We start from the raw sequence: 21,221 nt of genomic DNA, 5'->3' as shown, positions 1-21,221 counted from the left end.
TACATAATTATTTTGTATTCCTTTATCACAGAGTAAAGTGTTGTAAAGGAGTACACATATTGTGGGGCAGCTTTTTTTTTCATTTTCTCTTGTGAAACATGTCTAAGTATTTTTTTCAGAGAATGATACAGATGATCGTTGCCTTTACTCATATTCATACACGTGACATCATTGACATGTTTATGTATGTACCCTCAAACATTTTATCAACTTTTTTTCAATATTTTCTTCTTCATCACACTAGTAAAGGAACTTGGAACTTCTTAAGAGTCTGCCCCTCCCCTTAAAGGACAAGTCCACCCCAACAAAAACGTGATTTGAATAAAAAGAGGAAAATTCAACCAGCATAACACTGAAAATTTCATCAAAATCGGATGTAAAATAAGAAAGTTATGACATTTTAAAGTTTAGCTTATTTCTAACAAAATAGTTATGTGAACGAGCCAGTTACATCCAAATGAGAGAGTCGATGATGTCACTCACTCACTATTTCTTTTGTTTTTTATTATATGAAATATGAAATATTTTGATTTTCTCGTCATTGTCATGTGAAATGAAGTTTCATTCCTCCCTGAACACCTGGAATTCCATTATTTTAACATTTTGTGCTTCAGGCAAGGAGGTCCTAATCGTCAAATCCGTAAAAATTGAAATATTGTATAATTCAAACAATAAAAAACAAAAGAAATAGTGAGTGAGTGATGTCATCGACTCTCTCATTTGGATGTAACTGGCTCGTTCATATAACTATTTTGTTAAAAATAAGCGAAACTTTGAAATGTCATAACTTTCTTATTTTACATCCGATTTTGATGAAATTTTCAGCATTGTGCTCGTCTGATTTTTCTCTATTGATTCAAATCAACATTTTTCTGAGGTGGACTTGACCTTTAAGTTATTTCCTCTAAACAGGGACGTGAGAGGGATGTCCCTGCTCTAAATGGTTTTCTTTTTTTTCCAGTAAATTGTAAATCTTCATTGATAACTCTATAAAGAGACAAGAGATTGAAGAGGGAATAACAGTCGAATTAAATGCTTACTTTGGGTATTTCATGTATCTTGTGTTTAGCATACGTACTGTACATTGCTTATCTATGTATACAATCTATTTTTTACCTTTTTTAAGGATACTAGTAAAGCCAGGAAGGGTGTTTCAAGTACAGCATTCCATGCTATCATATTTCCTTTCATTTTCTTGCTTGATATGTTTTCCCAGCTACTTGCATTCTGAATTTCCAGGAAGAGTGAGTGAACACTGATTCACTGAATGACATTAAAACATTGAACCTTTCTTGGAGCATGTATGCCATGAACACCCAGACTGATATGATTTAATTATGTATATAACTAGATTCATATTCAAATGTCAACTGTTCAACTGTCAAATTTTCAGTATTTTATACCCTGGGGTGTTTTTTTTTTGTGGGGGGCAGGCTAAATATTTACTTGTTTATGACTTGTATGAAAATTGTTAAAGCTCCTGTTATTTCCCCCAAATTGTACATTGTATTACTCCACAAGTACATGGATCCAGGATGTAAGTACATCTTTTGTTTTCAACGAAAGTGTTTCCTTTTACAGTGGCATCCTAACATGATTCCAATACATTAATTTCCATTCAAATGAGATGTGCAATTGTTCTATTAAATCATAAAAAATAAATAAACACTTGACTTCTGAATCATTGCCGCAGGTGCCCATCGTGAAAGAAGAGAACAAATCCCCGGCCAAACCGCCTTCCCAGGATGAGACTCCAACGTCAACAGACGGCGCTGCAAAAGAAGGCGAGGACCAAGCACAACCGATGGACACCAGCAATGGCACCACGGCACCACCCGCCCCAACACAGCTTCAAGAGCAGCAACCTTCTCAATCACCAAAGGAACTGACACCACCAGCCATAGAGATCAAGAAGGAGTCCGGAGAGACGGAAGGAATGACTGATGGAGAGGAGGGAGAGAAGAAGGATGGAGAGAGCGGAGAAGGAGCAGTAGAAAAGATGGATGCAGGTGGAGATGCTGGTGAAAAGAAAGAAGGTAATTGCTGCTATTTCATATTGGTATTAAAAAATTGATCAGATATTACTGTGGATTTGATTGCTTAACAAAAATATTTAGAAAAAAGTTGAAGAATGATCATTGACACTACTACTTTATAGATTTTGATTCCAGTTCGTACATATAGTTATTTTATTACCATTTATGAACTAAGTTATCCATTTGATTTCCTGCACTTGGCTAATCTGTTAAGAAAGAGAAACTTGTTACATTCAAATTGTTATTCATAGCAATTACATATTTCAATGAAAATATGCTCGCGTCCTATCAAATAAAGAATTCAGAAGTTATGCAACTTGTAACTTGTCATTGATAAGAACTTAATGAAACAAAGCTGGTAACGTGAATGTAAAGTGTTCTGATATGGTCCATTTCATTTCCTTTTTACAGGAGAAGAGGCAAAAGAAGAGGAGGCCAAAGAAAAACCAGACAAAGTTAAAAAGTTTGAAGAGAATATAGACACTGGAAACCTTGCAACTGCTGCCGCTTCTGCACTGGCGGCTGCTGCAGTCAAAGCAAAGGTAAGAAAATAGAAAGAAGAGGAAAAGAAAGAGTGGGGGTGGGAGAAAAGAAGTTAGGAGACTATCCAAACTCATGGCAACCTTGACATGTCTATTCTATCAGCCGTTACAGTAAAAATGGGATTAGAATACAACAGAATGAGATAGAGAGATCATTTGAAATTTATTTTGCAGGAATTAATTGATCAAGCCAACGTTTAACAAAATTGGAAGGAAGGGAGAGAGATAGAAGAACAAACAAAATATAACGTGGAGAAGGTTTATGGTTCACCATGTGTAATATGAATAAGGGAAAGGAAATACAGGCAGAAAAAATATATATATATTTTTTTTTTTCATTTTAGGGGCTACTTTTCACAACTTACTGCCTAACTCTGCAACATTGGATGAGCTTTAACATTGCAATGAATGGAGATTCCCATGGTTCTTTTTTTTTTGGGGGGGGGGGGGGTTTCCAGGGCTCTTTTGAGTATTTTGGGGGCTAAATCCCTGAGAGGAGATGATACACTCTGTACATCTTGCATCTGCACTATTAACTGTCACAGATAATGTAAATATATTATAAAGCATAAAATGATATATACATATTCCAAACTGAGTGGGGAAAAGGTCAGGGTGTGAAAGAGAAAGATTGAAATCAATTTAGGACAATTGACACTTCGATTTCCTCAGGTAAAAAGCATGGACTCTCTTTTATAGATGGTTAAATTTTTTTTTAATTTTCTGTTGAGGAATTAATAGAATGTGATGCACCTGTGCTTGCAAACTACCAAGTGGAACACAAAGTTGATGTACATAGTCAATCCTTAAGCAAATAAAGACCATGACAAAACTAATACATACCTGCTACTTAACACTGAAGGGCATACAAGGTCCAGTGAATTCAGTTCCACTTGATCAGTTGATAAAAGAAAATGCTACAGGTACATGTAGCAGTTATATGGCGTATTGAAAGAAGGTCCTTAATTCATATATTGTAATAAATGGCATTAATGCCATTCTTGCATAAAGACAGCATATTATCTTTAAGAATCTGTTTCATCAGGCATATTTGCCACTATTGTTAACTGTATGATTTGAAATTTCCCTGATTAGTAATAGCCATTCATGTTAAAGGTTATGTATAGGTGAAAAGGGAAGGCCGGTTGTATTGTACTCAGTTCATCATTTATAGAATAAGAAAACGCTTGAGAGAATGGTAGAAATGTCGTACAAAACTTTATTTTTTTTACATATTCTCACGTTCACATCCTTTGGTGTTTGAAAGAATCTGAGTCAAATATTGATTTAAGCAGACAATATTGTTAACGCTAGAATAAGATTTGATAATCAGTCATACTAAAAGAGGTGGTTTTATAATACATTATATTCTCTTCATGTCTCCCTCCCTCTTTCTATGTTCCACATGATTCGATGCCTACAAGGTGATATGGGGTTCAATTGCTTTTGTGACAGGTATTGAATTGAAAGAAAGGGGTTACAGAAGCGACACTATCAGTAAGATCACTAGAAAATAAACACATTGTCTTTGATTTCACCCTAATACATTTATTTTAGTACAAGTATATCTAATGTTCTTTCTTGTAAAGAGTTACAATCGATTGAAATTAGCCTCAACTATAGTAAACCTGCATTTTTCTACCTCCATGATTTATAGGATAAAAAAATACAAAGATGTATTAAGATTTGATGAGTGAAACCCCTAGAACTATTAATGTCAAATTAATGAACCTATCTACTTAGATTCAGATTATAATAGTATGTCGGGTATAATCACAAGTTTCTCTGGGTTTCTTTTTTGTAGATTTGACAATGCTGATTACGCGGTTTTGGATATAATGTTCTCCTGAGCCATTCTGCACCATACTACTTTAAATTTGACTGCTTTGTTTACACTGGAACAGTAATGAAAGTGGAAGCTAATGTATTGATTTTCTGTTTATTTTCATCTATAGCACCTTGCTGCAATGGAAGAGAGAAAGATCAAGAGCTTAGTAGCCCTCCTGGTGGAGACACAGATGAAGAAGCTGGAGATCAAGCTCCGTCATTTTGAGGAGCTAGAGACAATCATGGACAGGGAGAGAGAAGCTGTGAGTAGTACCAAAGCAAAAGATGGATTTTGATTGGAGAAAAAGTACCATAATGATCATTATTTTATCATCAGTTTCATCTTTGTTTTCCATGTTGTGAAATTATTTTATTCTTATTGTGATCTTTTTTTTAAAACAATCCTAGATAAGTAATCAAGATATTCTCGTTCTATGCTTCTCTCTTTTTCTTTCTCTCTCTACCCCCCCCCCCTCCTCCCTATAGCTGTCTCTAACTATATTTCTCTTTCTATCACAGTTTTTATTTGTTTCATTTTTACTGTAGTTCTTATGTATCTTTTTTTGTCTGTATGTAGTAGACATAACATAAAGGCATGTAGTTCAACAGTTCATTAGTGATGTCGTGTTCTGTTGGATTAGAATGTGTGTGGGTGTTTGAAAAAAATTATTTTATAATGATAGTTGACTCCATTTTTTCAGTTTTTGTTCTTCTCCAATGTAAATATTCTTATCACCAAAAAGGAATGATAGTTGGTATTCAGACGAACCTGGATAAAAGGGTTCATTGCTTATCTGACTGAATATTTAAAAAAAAGAGGTTTGAGGGGAAAACTAGAAATGATCTGATGTGAATGCTGGGGTTTATCAAGCATTAGATTTTCTTGGTTTATTAATTATCACCTGACATCATCCATAGATCATGTGACCAGCTTTAGATTAACGAGCCTGCTATTTCTACGTCACGGTTCACAAATCAAAGCTGTCCATTATCAAACTGGAGTGTGTCATTCATTTTCTCTTGAAGCAGATCCTGGGAGATCAAGCTGTGTGTGATTGCTCTTCCATAGCCTTTGTGCCAAACGCTGCTGCCCCTTTTTCACGCCCTTCTACTTTTTCATCACCTTTGTGACATAAATGACCTAGTTTTCTAATCTGTTATTCAAAAAGTATGAAATTGAAATAAAGATATTTATTACTTCAAATTTTGCAATTTTATTAATATCAATATGCACTCTTAGTTAAAAAGGACTGTTTTCAAGTTTAGAAATGGATCATCAAGCAATTCAAAAGTATTTGTAGTAAGATTAATAGATATATATTGAAGTATGATAGGATGATAAAATACTTTGAAATACTAGCTGAGATCATTGCAAGATGGCATGGAAAAAATGGAAAATAATCCTTATTACCTTTATACTTGGCATTATGGACTTCAAAATTACCTTTTTTTATTTTATTTATTTTCTTGTCATAAAGTTGGAGTACCAGAGACAGCAACTTCTGGCCGATCGTCAGCAGTTCCATCAGGAGCAGCTTAGAGTAGCCGAGATGAGGGCACGCCAGCACGCCCAGGCTATGGCAGCCATGTCCCAGGCACAGTCATCGGGCTTTACTCAACAGCCATCCTCGGCAGCACCGCAACCTAGTAGCATGACACAAGTGACTACATCAACGGCAACATCAGTGACATCTGCGGGAGCCGTGCCACCACAGCAACCTAGTCAGCAACCCGGTGTCCAACCATCTGTGCAACCACAAACACAGCAACCAGCAGGATCTGGTAGCATGCCAACTGAGCAGTCCCAGGATGCATCGGGGGAAGCAGTGCCCGCTACTGGTCAAGAACAAGGCAACTCCAATCAACCTCCCCAGCTAGGTATAGCTGCTCTTTATCAAGAATAATACATTGTGCTATTGTTTGCATTAGGAGCCATACTATATCCCTCTAAAGGAGACTGATGATTCCAGGGATGGGCTGTTAACCTGAGAATCATGCAAGGGCCACTCTAGTGACCATTGCATTTTCTGATTTTATGAATTTGGTGAAGGACCACTTCTTTTCCACTAATCAATGTTGGGAAAATCACTAAATGTGTCTTTACACCATTGAAATTGAGTGACAAAAAAAGAGAGATTGATTTCATTGTATAGGAACTTTTCAGGGCACTCAATCAAGCTCCTATCTATCTATCCAGAAATAGAATAAAGTAATGAAATTTTCCTCTGTTATTTAATCCACATCAAATATACAGACTCGAGTGTTCATCAAGGGGTGTCTCAATCTCTCTGTTGAATATTCCCATTAAAAGTTTATTTGAATGTATGCTTCATGCATATCTAGCATGTCTGTCTCCAGGAAGGAGATCGTCAGAAGATTGGCATTTCATTTGACCTCCCTCTTAACCTTTGCCAGATTGTGGATCAATGACCCTGTCTCGGATTACATATTCCCCTCATTGATATCAAGGGGGAGACAAGGGGGAAGGATGGAGGGATTATCCCCCGATAGGGATTGCCATGGATTATCCAATCCGGAGTAGCTGACTTCCGGGTTTGAGATCAATTGGGATAGAGTAGAAGACAGAATGGTGTTATCTATGAACATCCCTGTCTGTAAAAGCTTGGCAAGATGTATTTCTAAATGTTATAGTAATAACCATCAGGATATTTGAAAAATAGTTTTAACTTAATGTAATAGAATATAGAAGTATTGTATTGACTGCTGTTAGGGACAAGGTTTTAAAGGGAAATAATTGCATTGAAAATTTAAAGAAATGTCATTTGTGTCTGAGGACATCTGCATGGTAACAAAATAAAACAAGCTGATAACTCTGGTTATCATCAGGAATGTCATCATCAACAAGTTGATAATATCATTAATCATTTAAGCTTGAGACAAGCAGCCCGATGTTACATGGAAAATATATTCAGAATGCAGCTGCCTTTGTTAAACCTTAACATTGATAAATTTACAACCACAATGTATTTATATTTTGATGTCCAAATACTGGCTCAAATTCAATATAATTGATCAGTAACAGAATTTGTAGATTCTCTTCGAGGAATATTGACAAAATTTATGTTTTCCTTACTATTTTCAGCTCCATCAGTTGAAGCAGGAGCTCCTGTTACTGATGCCCCTGATGTGCCCCCCTCCCAAGATGCCCCACCCCCAGAATCAAGTGACAAACCTATGGAGACTACAAGTGGCAGTGATGTAAAGGATTCCGAAGAATCAATGGACACCAGTGGTGAGTTTAAAGCAATTGTGTTGGGGGGGGGGGTATTTACCTTAAAAAACATCAGAAGACTTGTTAGTGTTTCAAAGTTTATACAAACCTTTCAAACAAAGCTTGCCCATGCAACACCTGATATAACAATAACGAATTATGGAATCCTAGATTTTAGGCATTAAAGCACATCTGTAAATAGTCATAAGATATCTGATTAGTTTACTACTAAAGAGACTAATTGTTTACCCACTTGAAATCATAATCAATATTATTCCTATAAATTACAAAATCACTTTAACCCTGTTTGTACTGGCCTATATTGGGCAATCCTCTTATGGGGTCTCAGCCTGATAGATATTCATATTTGCTCATATCATATATTCATTATAGAATTGCAGCATACAAAAATATCATGTAAGTCATAAGGTAAAGAACAAAAATTTCCAAAGTTGGACTGACATCAATTTATAATTCAATTTTAGATTTCTTAACAAACATGACTTTAAAATATTGGTGAATGTGATATGACTTACCGGGAGTTTGCATTTCCTTTATTGGCATTATATTAACGATGTAAAATGTCTTTTGGAGTATTTCTGCCTCAGAGAAATATATTCCCTGATCACATTCGGCCTTTGTATAATACATGGTTTCCTGCCTTCCTTTCCATGTAAATCTTATAAAGTGCAGAAAAAATAACACGACTTTCATTTATTCACATCAGATAAACATGCCACTGATTTCTGTTTTTGTCTAAGCATGAATCAATCAGTCGACAAGTCAATCATAGTAACCACTGAACATACTCCTGCTCATTTTGCCATTTCCTGCACCTCATTCAGCGGTGTATATTGTGCTATTTAATGCCCAAAGCACACCTAGAGGAACTATTTCATTAAAGAGTTGTAAAGATGCTTCAAATACCACCCTCAAGGGTAATCGTCCCGCGTCTCAAGATACTATCTGGATGTTGTTCTGCATGATTCGCAGCAAAAACTGAAGATAGAGAGTTCTAATTGCAGAACATCAGATGTTGCAGTTAAATATATTGAACAAACATGTATATCCTGTATGGTTTGACATTTATATACTGAAGTCTAATGAGTAATGTCTCAGATTACTCTCCCATAGTGTGTGTCATTGAGATCATGTATGATATTCTTCTTTACAAGTTAGAAGACATGCTTCACATTTTGATAAAACTTCTACATTTGTTACTGTTATGGTCCTTTCTTGTCCCTTCAGGGCCCTGTGATTTAAAGCTTAGCGATTGATTGTGAGGCTTATTTTACTGGTCATACACAATAATCTATGCATTCATATAAATGGGGCCCTTGTCCATTTTTTTTAGTTGAGCATTTTCACTATCTAGGACTGATGAAATAGCTTTAGATTTGATAAAGTTTGACAAGCCTTACTAAAGAACAGATGATTATTTAGAAAAAAATATATATTTTGCTGTGACTCCTGCAAACTTTCTACTTGTAGAATATTTTATGAAAGTTTGATTGTATATAATGTAAATTATGATTTAACAGATGTACCAAGTAAACCAGATGGAAGTACCCCCTCTAGTGAGAGTAAAGAAACAACCCCACCATCTGGTGAGATGTCTGCTATGGAAACAGATAGCAAGGAAGCCCCACCCACCAGCACAGAAGGTGAGTGGTATAGTTGTTATGAAAATTGGATCAGATATTATGTGATGAAAAGAGGTTATTTTGATTTTGTTACATGTTTGATTTTTTTTTTAATCATAATTGTATGATTGATGAAGAAAATAAAAACACATAGGAGTTAGAGAGATCAGTAGAATTATAGAAATCTGTATTAGAAATAGGAGAACAATTGTGTAATATTCTCCAATCTGTATTCGTGTACTCTTAATTGAATTGAAATAATACTGTCCTAATGTTACAAAGAAAAACCCATTTATACATCTATATCCTGTCATTTAGGTAGTCTTCAGACACGTAATGAATTGAAAAAAATAAGACATTGTAAGGGGATCTAAATCATATGATTGGTTGCAAACCTGTGCTTTGTATCACTGTTGGCTGGTCATAAGTAAAGTATGATGACATGTTATGGTTTTGAGATGAGGATAGTATATATCAGATAACAAAGATCTACATCACTATCTTAGAAACCAAATGCATGTTGATCAGGAGTGGATCCATGATTTTCCAAAGGGGGGGGGGGCATTTTCGTACAGAAAATAGTTAACAAGCCCCCACCCCCCAAAAGGGGTCTTCACTCCCAATTAATAGTGATTTACATTGTGCTAAAAAATTTGTGAACCCCACCATGAAGTGATGTTTATATAAAATGTTCAAGTTCTGCCATGTTTTAGATATTTAACTGTCAAGTCAGGTGATGAAATATTACATTCAATAAATTTTGGTTTTCCTGGGCTTGCCAAACATTCTAGTGTTGTTGTCTACATTCAACACTCAGCATGAAGGAGTGCATTTTACACATAAATCCCAATCTGCTCTCTATGATGTGTCATGACTTTCTGCGATAATAAGAATTAGAAGGAAATGAGGACACGACCCCCCCCCCCCCCCCCAACAAAACATCATTTTTAAAACTAGGATGAAATGAATATATACATCAGTAAAGTCTTGGAAAATAATGGGATGAACATTAGAAAGAGAGGAATAAGTACTCCAGTTCATAAAATTTGGGAATTAATTCTAAGTCTAATGTAGTGGCAAATATGGGTGCACTCTGCTCATTAGGAGATAATTGGTGCAAATTGGCAACTTATTTGCCGAACCTGTCTGCTTCCTGTTTTAAATGATATTTTAAAAAGGTCAATTGAATGGAATTCCCCTCTCCTAGTTTTATATATTATCTCTTTTCTAGTGAGAAAAATGAGTAAGCCTACCCAGCATTCAAAAGATATGTACATTGAATAAGAGAGTATATAAAATTGTTTTATTTTTCATGAAAAGAAAACATTTTATGTCATATTTTCTTTGACTATTTTAGTTCTTTAACCTAGTCTAATCTCATTTCACCTGTATGTACAACCACTTTCTTTGTAGTTGTTACTAATTGGTCTAATTACTATTTCATCCATCTTCAAATTTTTACTTGTGTAAGACCTACTTGGTCTAGCATCACTTAATCTTAGTAGTTTTACTAAGAAATTTATGAAATGGTTATGGTTATATTAGATTATTTGGGAATATTGGGAATATCTTTCAAACATTCGACAAAATGATAGATGGCTCAGGGGGTGCTAAGACCAAGTTGTTAAATCTGTAGTGGTGATAGATCATGTTGATCTTAGACCATATGGTATTAGACTAGGTGGCTATAAGCCTGTTAGAATACACTTGATTTGATATTCATGAATCCTTAGTTATTCACACTATTGCATATCTGCTTTCTTTGTTGTACAGCTGAGGGTGAAGTAAAACCACCAAGCAGTGATGGGGGAGAAGGGAAGAAACCAGAGAATTCGGAGACCAGCTCGGAACCCAAACCCTCCTCGTAACCCTCTCAGTAACCATGACAACCGTGTATCATCAACCATTCCCTGAAAGTCAAGGCAATCTTCTCCATTTATCTTGATTCTCAACTGTTTATCATAGATGAATGATGTTGCTTCAGCTTTATTATGCCCATAAAATATCCTAAAAGGGAGGAGATGTAAAGAAGTTGTAGAAAACAGTTCAGTGTAATTTGCAGATAATTGCAATTTATTTATAAACGTCTTTGTAAAGGCAAGTCATTTATCATGGCCTGTTTTGATGTAAATATTGTACATGTTTAGCTATCCTTGTAGTGCCTCGTTTTTGTTCAAATCATAAGATAGTGTAGGGGAATAGGATTGGAATATTCCTTGATCATCAAGGAAAAATGTTGCTTGTTACAGAAAACTGTACAATATGTTTAATTCTACTCTAAGCACAAGTTATGAATGTAAAATGATCATAACATTAAGAATATTTTTGGAATGACATTGGTGCTTTTGAAATCTTTGAGATTGAGGAGATTTGCCATATTTTAAGTTAATGATCCGCATGAACATTAAAGCTCTAGATTTGAAAGATGGATAAATGGTCCTTTTTGATCCTGACGATCATTAAGACTAGCATTGTAAAAGAGATAAATCCCCCTTTTTCAAATTACTTTTCCCCCAAGGCATTTTTCACAGTATCGCCATAAAATCGTTACAGACACAAAGAAGTTTTTCACCCTGAATTATACCTATTAAGAGCACTTGACTGAAATTAGTCATAAAATCAATGTCCTTTTCAGAAACACTAATAGCCCACCTACCATGTTAAAAGCAGTATGCCATTTTATAAATCATCAAAAGGAAAATATTGATAAAAATTGTAAAGTCATCAAGCATTTAAACTCTTATTCATACAGTTCTTTTTTTTCCAATAATGGCCATGAAATGGGACTCATTTTCTTTGTCCATTAGTTCTCTTGTATTAGGGTATCTAATAAGTCTTACCTTGAAATTTGAACAAAGTTGACTGTATTCATAATGGCTTCCCAAGTCTAATCCTGAACTTTTATCCAACAATAGCAAGCTTTCAGGTAGAGATTTAACATAAGAAAATATGTTGGCCCAATCTTCGCAGAAAATAGAATACCTAATGGGTGTTTCACATCCCCCTCCCCCAAAAAAATAGAAACCCAGCTTCAATTATTTTAATGATATATTCAGTAACTCATCTGCCGTTAAGATTCATATTGGCATCAAGTAGGAAATTATTAGGTTTCTAGGACCATGGATTACTGAAGACTTGTTTCGAAGTTTGCAGGACTGCATTTGTTTTCCTTTCAGCTTCACACATAGTGCACAATCATGAACATTTATGATACATTAAAAGACATCCAATAAAATACAACACACAACATTACCCTGTCTGTCTATTTCTACATAAAGTGTAAGTGATCTTCCTACATTTTTGTGCATGTTAGAGAGAACAGTCAGTGATGCATAGTCCTCAGAAACATTATCAAGGTTTATATTTTGAGAATACTTATCAGTTAAACTTTCACTTGATTGATATAAATTTGATGGCAACTTGTATTCTCATGGAGAATTATTACATTGGGGTTTCTACTTTTTCGTTAAGCATCCATTATTCATGTTATTTTTAATTTACTGTATGTTTGAAAGATATACTGGCAAATGTGACCAAGGATGTGAAATTTCCTTGATGTGACTGAGTTGTAATTCAAAGTTGAAAGGGAGAATGGTTTTGATGATCTCCTGTAAATCAATTCATAAAAGGGGGGTTGGATAGGCTAATACAAATCAACCTTTATATTATTTCTTCTTTCTTCAGACATTAGACGTGTCCCATCTCTCCTAAAATCATGATTATGTTTAGTGTTCAGTAATTTTTGTTGGTTGGTTTTCATTTAATGCCCTGTATTGTCCATCAATGAAAAGCCACTAATTTTTGTTATCATTATTATTTATTACTTTTTTGTAATTTGTTTTGTTGATATCTTGTATTGTGTCTGTAAGCATCAAGGAATAAAGCCATTTTGTAACAAAGGAATGGAAAAAAATCATAATTTGTTTGGTTAATATATGGATGAGTAAATGAATGATTGATTGATTGAATGAATTAATTAATGAATGAATGAATAGATGGATGGATGGATGGATGAATGGGTGAAGAGATAAATAAACAAATTACTAAATAGATAGATGGGTGACTTGACTTATGGACGGAGAATAAATATAACAAACGAATGTATGAATTAATAAATGCATGCAAGATTGAAAAATTTAAAAATTTTCGTGTACATAAATGATGGATGGATAGAGAGTGATGGATACATGAAGAGAGCTTGAAAATCTGAAATGAATGCTTTTGAATTAAGTGAATTTATTAAAATGAATGATATGTTGAATGAATGAATAAATAACCAATAAGTGCATTAATGAATTGTTCAATGCTTAAATGAGCAAATAATTGAGTTGGATGAAAGAGATAAATAAAATGTATAGATGGTAAAAGGGATGGACAGACAAGTACAAAATGAATCTGGATCTGCAAAGGCTTTCGCAAATCAAAGCCAAGCGTTATCACCTTCATGACTTATTAGTTATGCCACAAAGTAAGGTATGATTTTAATTGTATACTATCTTAACCTATCCTATAAATAAAACCAGAATGTGTGACAAATTGATTTCTGTAGGAGTTAAAGAGATGTCTATATAGCTTTAACTCCAAACAGACTCTACAGTCTATATTTCAAGTGTTTACGTCTCGACCCTCACTAAACACTTGACATGGAGAAAGGGGGACTCTCATTTCAAACCGAGTAAATGAAACGTATGCTCGTTATAAAAAATAAAATGTGGAGAGGCCGCGCGAGAATTCTAAACAAATCGGCGGGTGATCATTGAGAAAACATTCTTAAGCTCACAAATACACTATGTGAATTCGATTCCTTCATTTTAGTCCCGTTTGTGTACATGACAAACCCCCGATCGCGTTTCGTGATTTACTTTTGATCTTTTCCCGCCCGCCGTCCTCACTCATGTTCCCATTCCGAGGCAGATGTTGGGTGGGCGGGAAGAAATTCACAGGAGAATGTCCTCTACAAATGATCGCATTCCCCCATTCTGTTCCTCCTATGACCCCCTTATCGTGACTAATGATATTGATCAGGTAACATTTTAGGGTCGAAATAAAGTGTCTCCTTTGAATAAAATTTTCAGTACATTGTGCTCTTTGGGCGATATATCTTTGTGAGATTTGACGAGCGTTAAATGCCCTGATTGGGCTGCATTCATCTGTTAATGTGCGCGAATGATCAAATGTGAGATATCCCGATTGCGAAGTAAATGGCGTGAAATGGCTATTGTCATGGTATTCGATGCAATTGTGACATGAAATGACTGGAATCTTGACTTTTTTCTTCTGCGATTACATTATGTTTAAGTCGACTTCTTGCATGAAAATATGTAGGCCTTATTCATCACGAAAAAATGTTCATGTTGTTTTCTTGTCTTTCCAGCATATAGCATAAATGAAATATAGGCGCCACTTTTCCGACAACGGCGGCGGTTACTGGGGGCTACAGCATCAAAACAAAATGTCACATGAAACTCTCATGTCTGTGCAACAAGTACATGTTTACATTAAACAATTGATACAATTTATCTGCCTATTGCAAAATGTTTGATATTTATAATTGCCAGTTTGCCACAAATCCATTTTTTTCTGTTACATTTTGAAATGCGTTACGCAGACAAGACCATCAGACGCGATCCGCTAGTTCGTAATTTTGTAACGGAAGAATTCTGTTCCTGCTTGATTTATTCCCCCCCCCCCCGGATTTCCCCTTGTCTTAACGGTGTCTAATTACAGTATTTCCAATTGATATTCAGTGATTCCTATTCAATATCGATATGTCTAATTATTTCATATCTTTTAGATCTTATTGTTTAAGCATTGAATTATTTAATATAATCTTTTTATGTTGACGTACTGCACATAATTCTTCAGGGTATGTACCACACAATTTTCCATACATTGGTACTGGCCTATGTTACTCGTTTGCAATAATCATTTCCAACTCGTTTGGGTGATCGAAAACAGGTGTAATACCTGGGTTCAGGAAGGTGCTGTCGCATCCTATCAAACCCCCACACCTATACAACCCTCTCTTATCCTCCTTTCTTCTACCTGGGAGCATGATTTGCTGTGTCATGGAGGTGTTTTCTGTGTCGTGATCATGTGCTTGATATCATGTAGTACAGCAAAGGAAACCGAGTCCGGCAGGTGACGTAGAATGGATTGGATACAGGGCGAGACATTATTTGAGGGTTGCAAAATGGATTGGGCGAAGATGAATGCAAAGAATGAGGTGGGGTGCCAAATTACAAACTGTTATAATCACCTTTTGTATGGTATGCATTTAGAAATGTGATTTCAATTTTGATCAGAATAGAACTGGGTATGCTAATTGCAAATTGAAATTGTGTTCGTGTCCAACGTTTTTAAAGAGGTAATTTGGGGTTCAAGCTAACGCCAAAGGCTTGATTATATTGCCCTGGAATTCAATTTTCAGAATCCATTACCCGTTGCTTCTTTTATCATCTCATACTGACCTTAACCTTTTAAACTTGACATTGTGTAGATATGCCCTTTGTCAAAAACTAATAGGTCGGATCCCCTTTTCTGCGACCGTCCCTCGTTCATCAAACAGATTACGATCACATTCACACAGACGAAAAATCCCCACAATGGCGACACGATCAGATCCCCCGATAACATACTCCTCTCTCTCAAAAAAAAAATATATATATAATCTAAGAACAAAATTTGACGCCGAGTTTAGATAAAGTGATTTTGTCTCTTTAAAATATTCGAGTGATCTTCTTTTTATATAAAAATATGTTTGTTTGAAGTTACGCCTTCTAGTTGTAAAAAATTAAATGGAATCACACCCCAATTGTCTTGGCATCAGATAAAATCCAGGCCTTTGATGATAACATGTTTATTTCTTCATGATAGATGGGTTAATCTCAATTCTGTTACCGTCAAAATGGCAGTTGTTTAGCAGCCCAGATTTGTTGATTGTTTTATCTCTATTATTATCATCACTATATTATCACTATTGTTACTATCGTCATCAAAAATGTCTTTTTTAACTAGGCCAAAGAGTGCTTGAAAAGAGAAATATTGTTTTTTAATTGATCATGTTCCACAAAGTAGGGCAAAATTCGGAAATGAAATTAGAACTTTAAAGCTTGGGTCAACTTAATTTTCATATTTTGTTATTAAACATTATATGCTAGACCTAAATTCTTGTGAAATTCCCTGATAGAAGAGGAAGTAGATGAGGTAGAAGAAGACGAAGAAGAATTAGAAGAATATTAAAAAGATGAAGAAGAAGATGAATGAGAAGAAAAATTAAGAAAAAGACGAATGAGAAGAAAAATGAAGAAGTCGAATGAGAAGAAAAATGAAGAAGAAGAACTTTAATAACAGCTTTCTGAAATTAATTTCGTCGCATTATCATGTTCCCTTATTCTGTGTTGTAATATCACTTTAAAGAAATCTAATTTAAACTCATCAATTTATAGTTCGTACATGTCTGATTCCAAATTTATTGCCGCAATCATTTTGCTAGATACTGCCTCAAACTTTTCCTCATCTGCAACTTTCGTGCTTCAATGACGTCATTGTAAACTAGTACCACTTGGCTAGTCGAAACTAATTCTACCAAAATATGTTTATATTCAATTGATAATGTTTTTGCTAAACGAAAACATATCTAACAGTTTCCTTATCGTCATTAAACTACTGCAGGGATAATTACCTGCTACCAATGATTTAATGTAACATGAAGATAATAATTATGTACGTACATGTTTATTTTGTACCCGAATGTGAATTTTACATGGAGCTATTGATTAATATCACATTTACAGTGCATAAACGAAAGCAGAAAGGCAATGATTGACAATAGATTGCCTTCTTAGGTACGTGCTGAAAAATATACCTCCCTCCGTTCGAACAGAAAATCCCGAGAAATCAAATTAAAAAGAAGCAAAATGTTGAAGACGATCACGTGTAACTGTATCAATATCAGCACTTATTTTCTTAATATGATGAGGGACACAAATGAGGAATGATGGGCAAATTATTTTTTTAGTGATGATTAGACCAAAGTACCAAACCAAAATTAGCACATTGTTACTAACAGATCATATTGATCAGTAACTGAGTTTAGTCATTAAGGTGTTTAATGATCTGGGATCTTGACCAATCAGTGTTCGACCAAGTGGCGTTTCATCTTTCTTTTTCACAATCTTTGATAGGAAGTTACTCAACTGTCCATCTTTAGAGCTCTTTTCATATTACCTTATGTCATTATCCACATGTAACCTGTAAAGTAATGCCAACATGATAGTAGACCTATATACCAGACATCGACAATATCCCGGGACCAATATTTACGTATCCATGGTACCCCCATCACGTCGCCTATATACCCACAGTGCATCACCAGAAACCCTATCCCCCAATCTATTCCACATCACGGGTTGACCTTAATTGGCGCTGTCATCGTCATCATCGCCGATATCAACTTTGTTTTCTCTAGCGCCGTGAACAGAACTTCTGTTTGCATTTTCTATTTTAAATCTTACACCACTTCAAAGGGTGTCGTTGTGGGTTTTCTTGGCTGGAAGTCGGGCGTGGATGGCGGTGGATGGTGAAGTCGGTTGGTCCGATGAAAAATGATTCGTTGTCGGAGTGATGTGAAAACAGCAGGGTTGGGTTATATTGACATGCCTTAAAATACTTCCAAGATGTAGAAAAAATGGAAGAAAGTAAGGATGAATGAAGTCCTTGTCGTCTGCTTCCGTGAGTAATTTCCACTCACGTTCCTCTGCTTCTGTTTTCATGCTTCACGTGAAATTCACTTCAGGTTACGATTATTCGTTTGAATTTAATTAACTGACCTGTTTTCCGTTCCTAAACAGGTCGGTAAACAATTTTCACCAATTTGTCTTTTCATGACACAAGAATAGCACCTCTTAGTTATACACTGAAATTAAATACATGTTTTTAAAGACGTCATGACACACGAAAGGGGTAGGAACGGTTGAATGTGTATTGATAATTCACTATCAATGTCATACCGTGGGTCAAGGCACTGCATGGGGGCCATTAAACTCTTTTTGTGTCAATTATTTTTAAATAAGTGCCCTCGATAGCGAGGTATACTGACCCGAAAAGGGGACATAAAACTTTGTTTTAGACATTTATGAACAACATTATTCACCTCACTAAAATAGTATAATGCGAGCGCGAAGCGAGCTTTAATCTTCTTATAAACTTTCCTGATAAAGAGATATTCTAAGAACTTTGTGTAATCATGAAAACTATACAAATTTAACTATGTAAATAATGCGGGCGCGAAGCGCGTGGTAACACTGATAAAAAATTGATATTTTAAGGACTGTTTATCCGGACTAATGAACATGGTACGTAGCTCACCAAACAAATAATATGAGCGCGAAGCGCAAACTTAAATGTTTTGACATTTCGATGCAACGGGGGTTTATTTTGTCTAATAATGAAGATAATGCCACTGTTACTACACACATTCAAACTAGACAAATTTAACCATATGAATAATGCGAGCGCGAAGCGTGTGGTGACACTGATTAAAAAGGGACATTCTAAGGACTGTTTATCCGGACGAATGGACATGGGACGTAGCTCACTAAACAAATAATATGAGTGCGAAGCGCAAACTTAAAATTTTCGACATTTCGATGCAACGGGGGGGGGGGGGTTATTTTGTCTAATAATGAAGATAATGCCAATGTTACTACACAAATAATGCGAGGACGAAGTCAAGCTTAACTACTGGATATACAGACCTGAAAAGGGACATTTTTGGGATTGTTTGTCGCAATTTGTAAACAGGATACTAAACAAATATAGGCCTATAAAATGCGAGCGCGAGACGCAGGCCCTTTTTAAAATATTTTTAATACATGTATATATGTAATTTTCATGCCTGAAAACGGTACATTTTGGTATTTGTTTAAAAGCATGAACAGGGTAAATATCTCATTCAATTCATCTATCAACATTAATGTTGAAATGGTTTGGTAATAAGAAGTGAAGACTTACTTTGTGGATGCGTTCTGTCTCCAATAGAAAACAAATCTTGATGGTTCTTTAAGTTTGTTTTATACTTTATTGAAATAAGTCATCATTTATTGAGTGACAATGTCAAGTTCGTGACAACTCAACAGTTGTTTAAATAAAACAAACACGATTAATGGAGAACATACATCAAGTTGTGAATTCTTGCTAAAACCATCGCAGCAAGGAACCCTTCCCGGAGATCCACCGTGCCGAGTACAGCAGCGGGCATTCGCTAGCAAAACAGAAGGTCGGAAGGCGATCTAGATACTTCTTATCTGTCAAGCGAAAAAAGGGAAAAGAGGAAGTAGAAGAAGAATAAGTAAAACGATAAAAAGAAAGAAAAAATACTCAAGATATAAAAGTCTAGGTTTATAACATTGCATTGCGAAACGGTATAATGACGAGATGATTTAACTTTTTTGTTAACTTCACATGTATGTATGATTTTTTTTTATTCCCCCCCCCCCCCCGAGAAAAAAAATGATGATTTGTTCAGTATTTTTTAAATGCACAATTTCCCTTCATACCAATGTTTTTTTTTTATTATTATTATTTTATCTTCGTCCGCCCCAGCACCTTGAACACTCAACCACATTCAGTACCTTTTCTAAAATCTACTCTTAACCGATGCAATCACCCTCTCTGCCCACGGCTCTCTCGCTCCTCTGTCTTGAAATCCATTATACGATGACAAGCAAACCTTCTTCATGTGATACTTTCTAGGCACCCTATGTGGTAGTGTGAGATTGTTTTAAGACTGGTGAGCCAGATTTCCTTTGTTAATGTTTGAAATAAGTCATCTGCAGCCAATCAGACACATCACAACTTTGGTGAACTTTTGAACTGGGGGAAAATATTGAGGATATAGGTTGTGGTTAGCAAGGATATTATAAGGGGTGGGGAGCTTTTTGGAGGGGCTTGGCCCAAAAAAGTTATGCGACTAAGAAAAAAAAAGAATAGAAAAAAAAGAAGGAGAAAACGGGGAAAAGGAATGTCAAAAGGGCTGAAAATCTTGTTTTCTGAATATTATTTTCAAATGTAACACAAAATTAGATTTCCGAAAAGGGCCCACAATATTGCTTGCTCGCTCTAGATCTTGAAATCTCGATCTAGAAATCTTGCCACACGCTTTATTGTGCAACCTAACTTTTTGGTCCATTACGGCACTATACTTGACTCTTGAGGCATATCCAAGGGGAGAAAGTTTCCGGTTCTAAATAATTATTTTCTTAAGTTTACTAATTATTAATGGGTTTATTTATGCATGTATTGACTTGTGAATTAATTGATTAATAAATATGTATCCATTCATTCTAAAAAAATCATTCATTAACTGACTTTCTCCTGATTAAAAACATTTTGAATATTTATATTCTAATATACTAGTAGGTTATCTTTTTTTTTTGGGGGGGGGGGGGGGGGTTGATGAAAATGCAAGATCATAAAATGTAGTCGAAAATAATGTACACTCTAAACAAATATTGGGTAAAATTCTTCTTGAGGGTAATTATGTGTCCAACCAACATTGGACATTTCTTTTGGGCATTTTTATTTATCCAGTGTGATGAAAACTTTGCCCATTCTAAAGTATTTGCTGCTTATTTCTAACCTTACTGGACAATGTTCCCGCATTGGGTAAAATACTTCCCAAATTTGGTTGGACACATATTTACCCTCGTGCTGGTTAAAATTTTACCCAATATTTTTTTTACAGTATAGTTGCTTTTGACCTTTCTCATTTTATCCTATATTTCGCTTTTAACTCTCTATCCTTTTCCTTCTGAGAGTCCTCATCCATTTTAAATCTTCGATAACATGTTCGGCTTTACGGTAATTATTTTTCTCATTAACGTCGTCTTTAAACTTTACCGCTCACTTCCTCCGCCATAACCATTGCCCATGATGCTAA

The 21,221-nt window shown here is 35.3% G+C and overlaps 1 protein-coding gene across 2 annotated transcripts in view; it reads left to right on the top strand.

Annotated features, from left to right (window-relative positions):
• LOC129255753 (SWI/SNF complex subunit SMARCC2-like) overlaps positions 1 to 13,199 on the top strand; it is a 38,619-nt gene extending 25,420 nt beyond the window's left edge. For both annotated transcript variants that reach the window (XM_064096692.1, XM_064096691.1), the window contains exons 20-26: positions 1,694 to 2,036; positions 2,448 to 2,578; positions 4,534 to 4,668; positions 5,884 to 6,283; positions 7,509 to 7,658; positions 9,179 to 9,301; positions 11,054 to 13,199. In XM_064096692.1, the coding sequence (XP_063952762.1) occupies positions 1,694 to 2,036; positions 2,448 to 2,578; positions 4,534 to 4,668; positions 5,884 to 6,283; positions 7,509 to 7,658; positions 9,179 to 9,301; positions 11,054 to 11,148 (1,377 nt within the window). In that variant the 3' untranslated portion in view covers positions 11,149 to 13,199. The remainder of the gene's footprint in view (positions 1 to 1,693; positions 2,037 to 2,447; positions 2,579 to 4,533; positions 4,669 to 5,883; positions 6,284 to 7,508; positions 7,659 to 9,178; positions 9,302 to 11,053) is intronic.
• Positions 13,200 to 21,221: the final 8,022 nt, after the last annotated feature.

Source organism: Lytechinus pictus, chromosome 3 (assembly GCF_037042905.1).
Source record: "Lytechinus pictus isolate F3 Inbred chromosome 3, Lp3.0, whole genome shotgun sequence".
Lineage (NCBI taxonomy): Eukaryota > Metazoa > Echinodermata > Echinoidea > Temnopleuroida > Toxopneustidae > Lytechinus > Lytechinus pictus.
The sequence above is the reverse complement of the archived record's forward strand: the minus strand, read 5'-3'. Positions and strand labels throughout refer to the sequence as shown.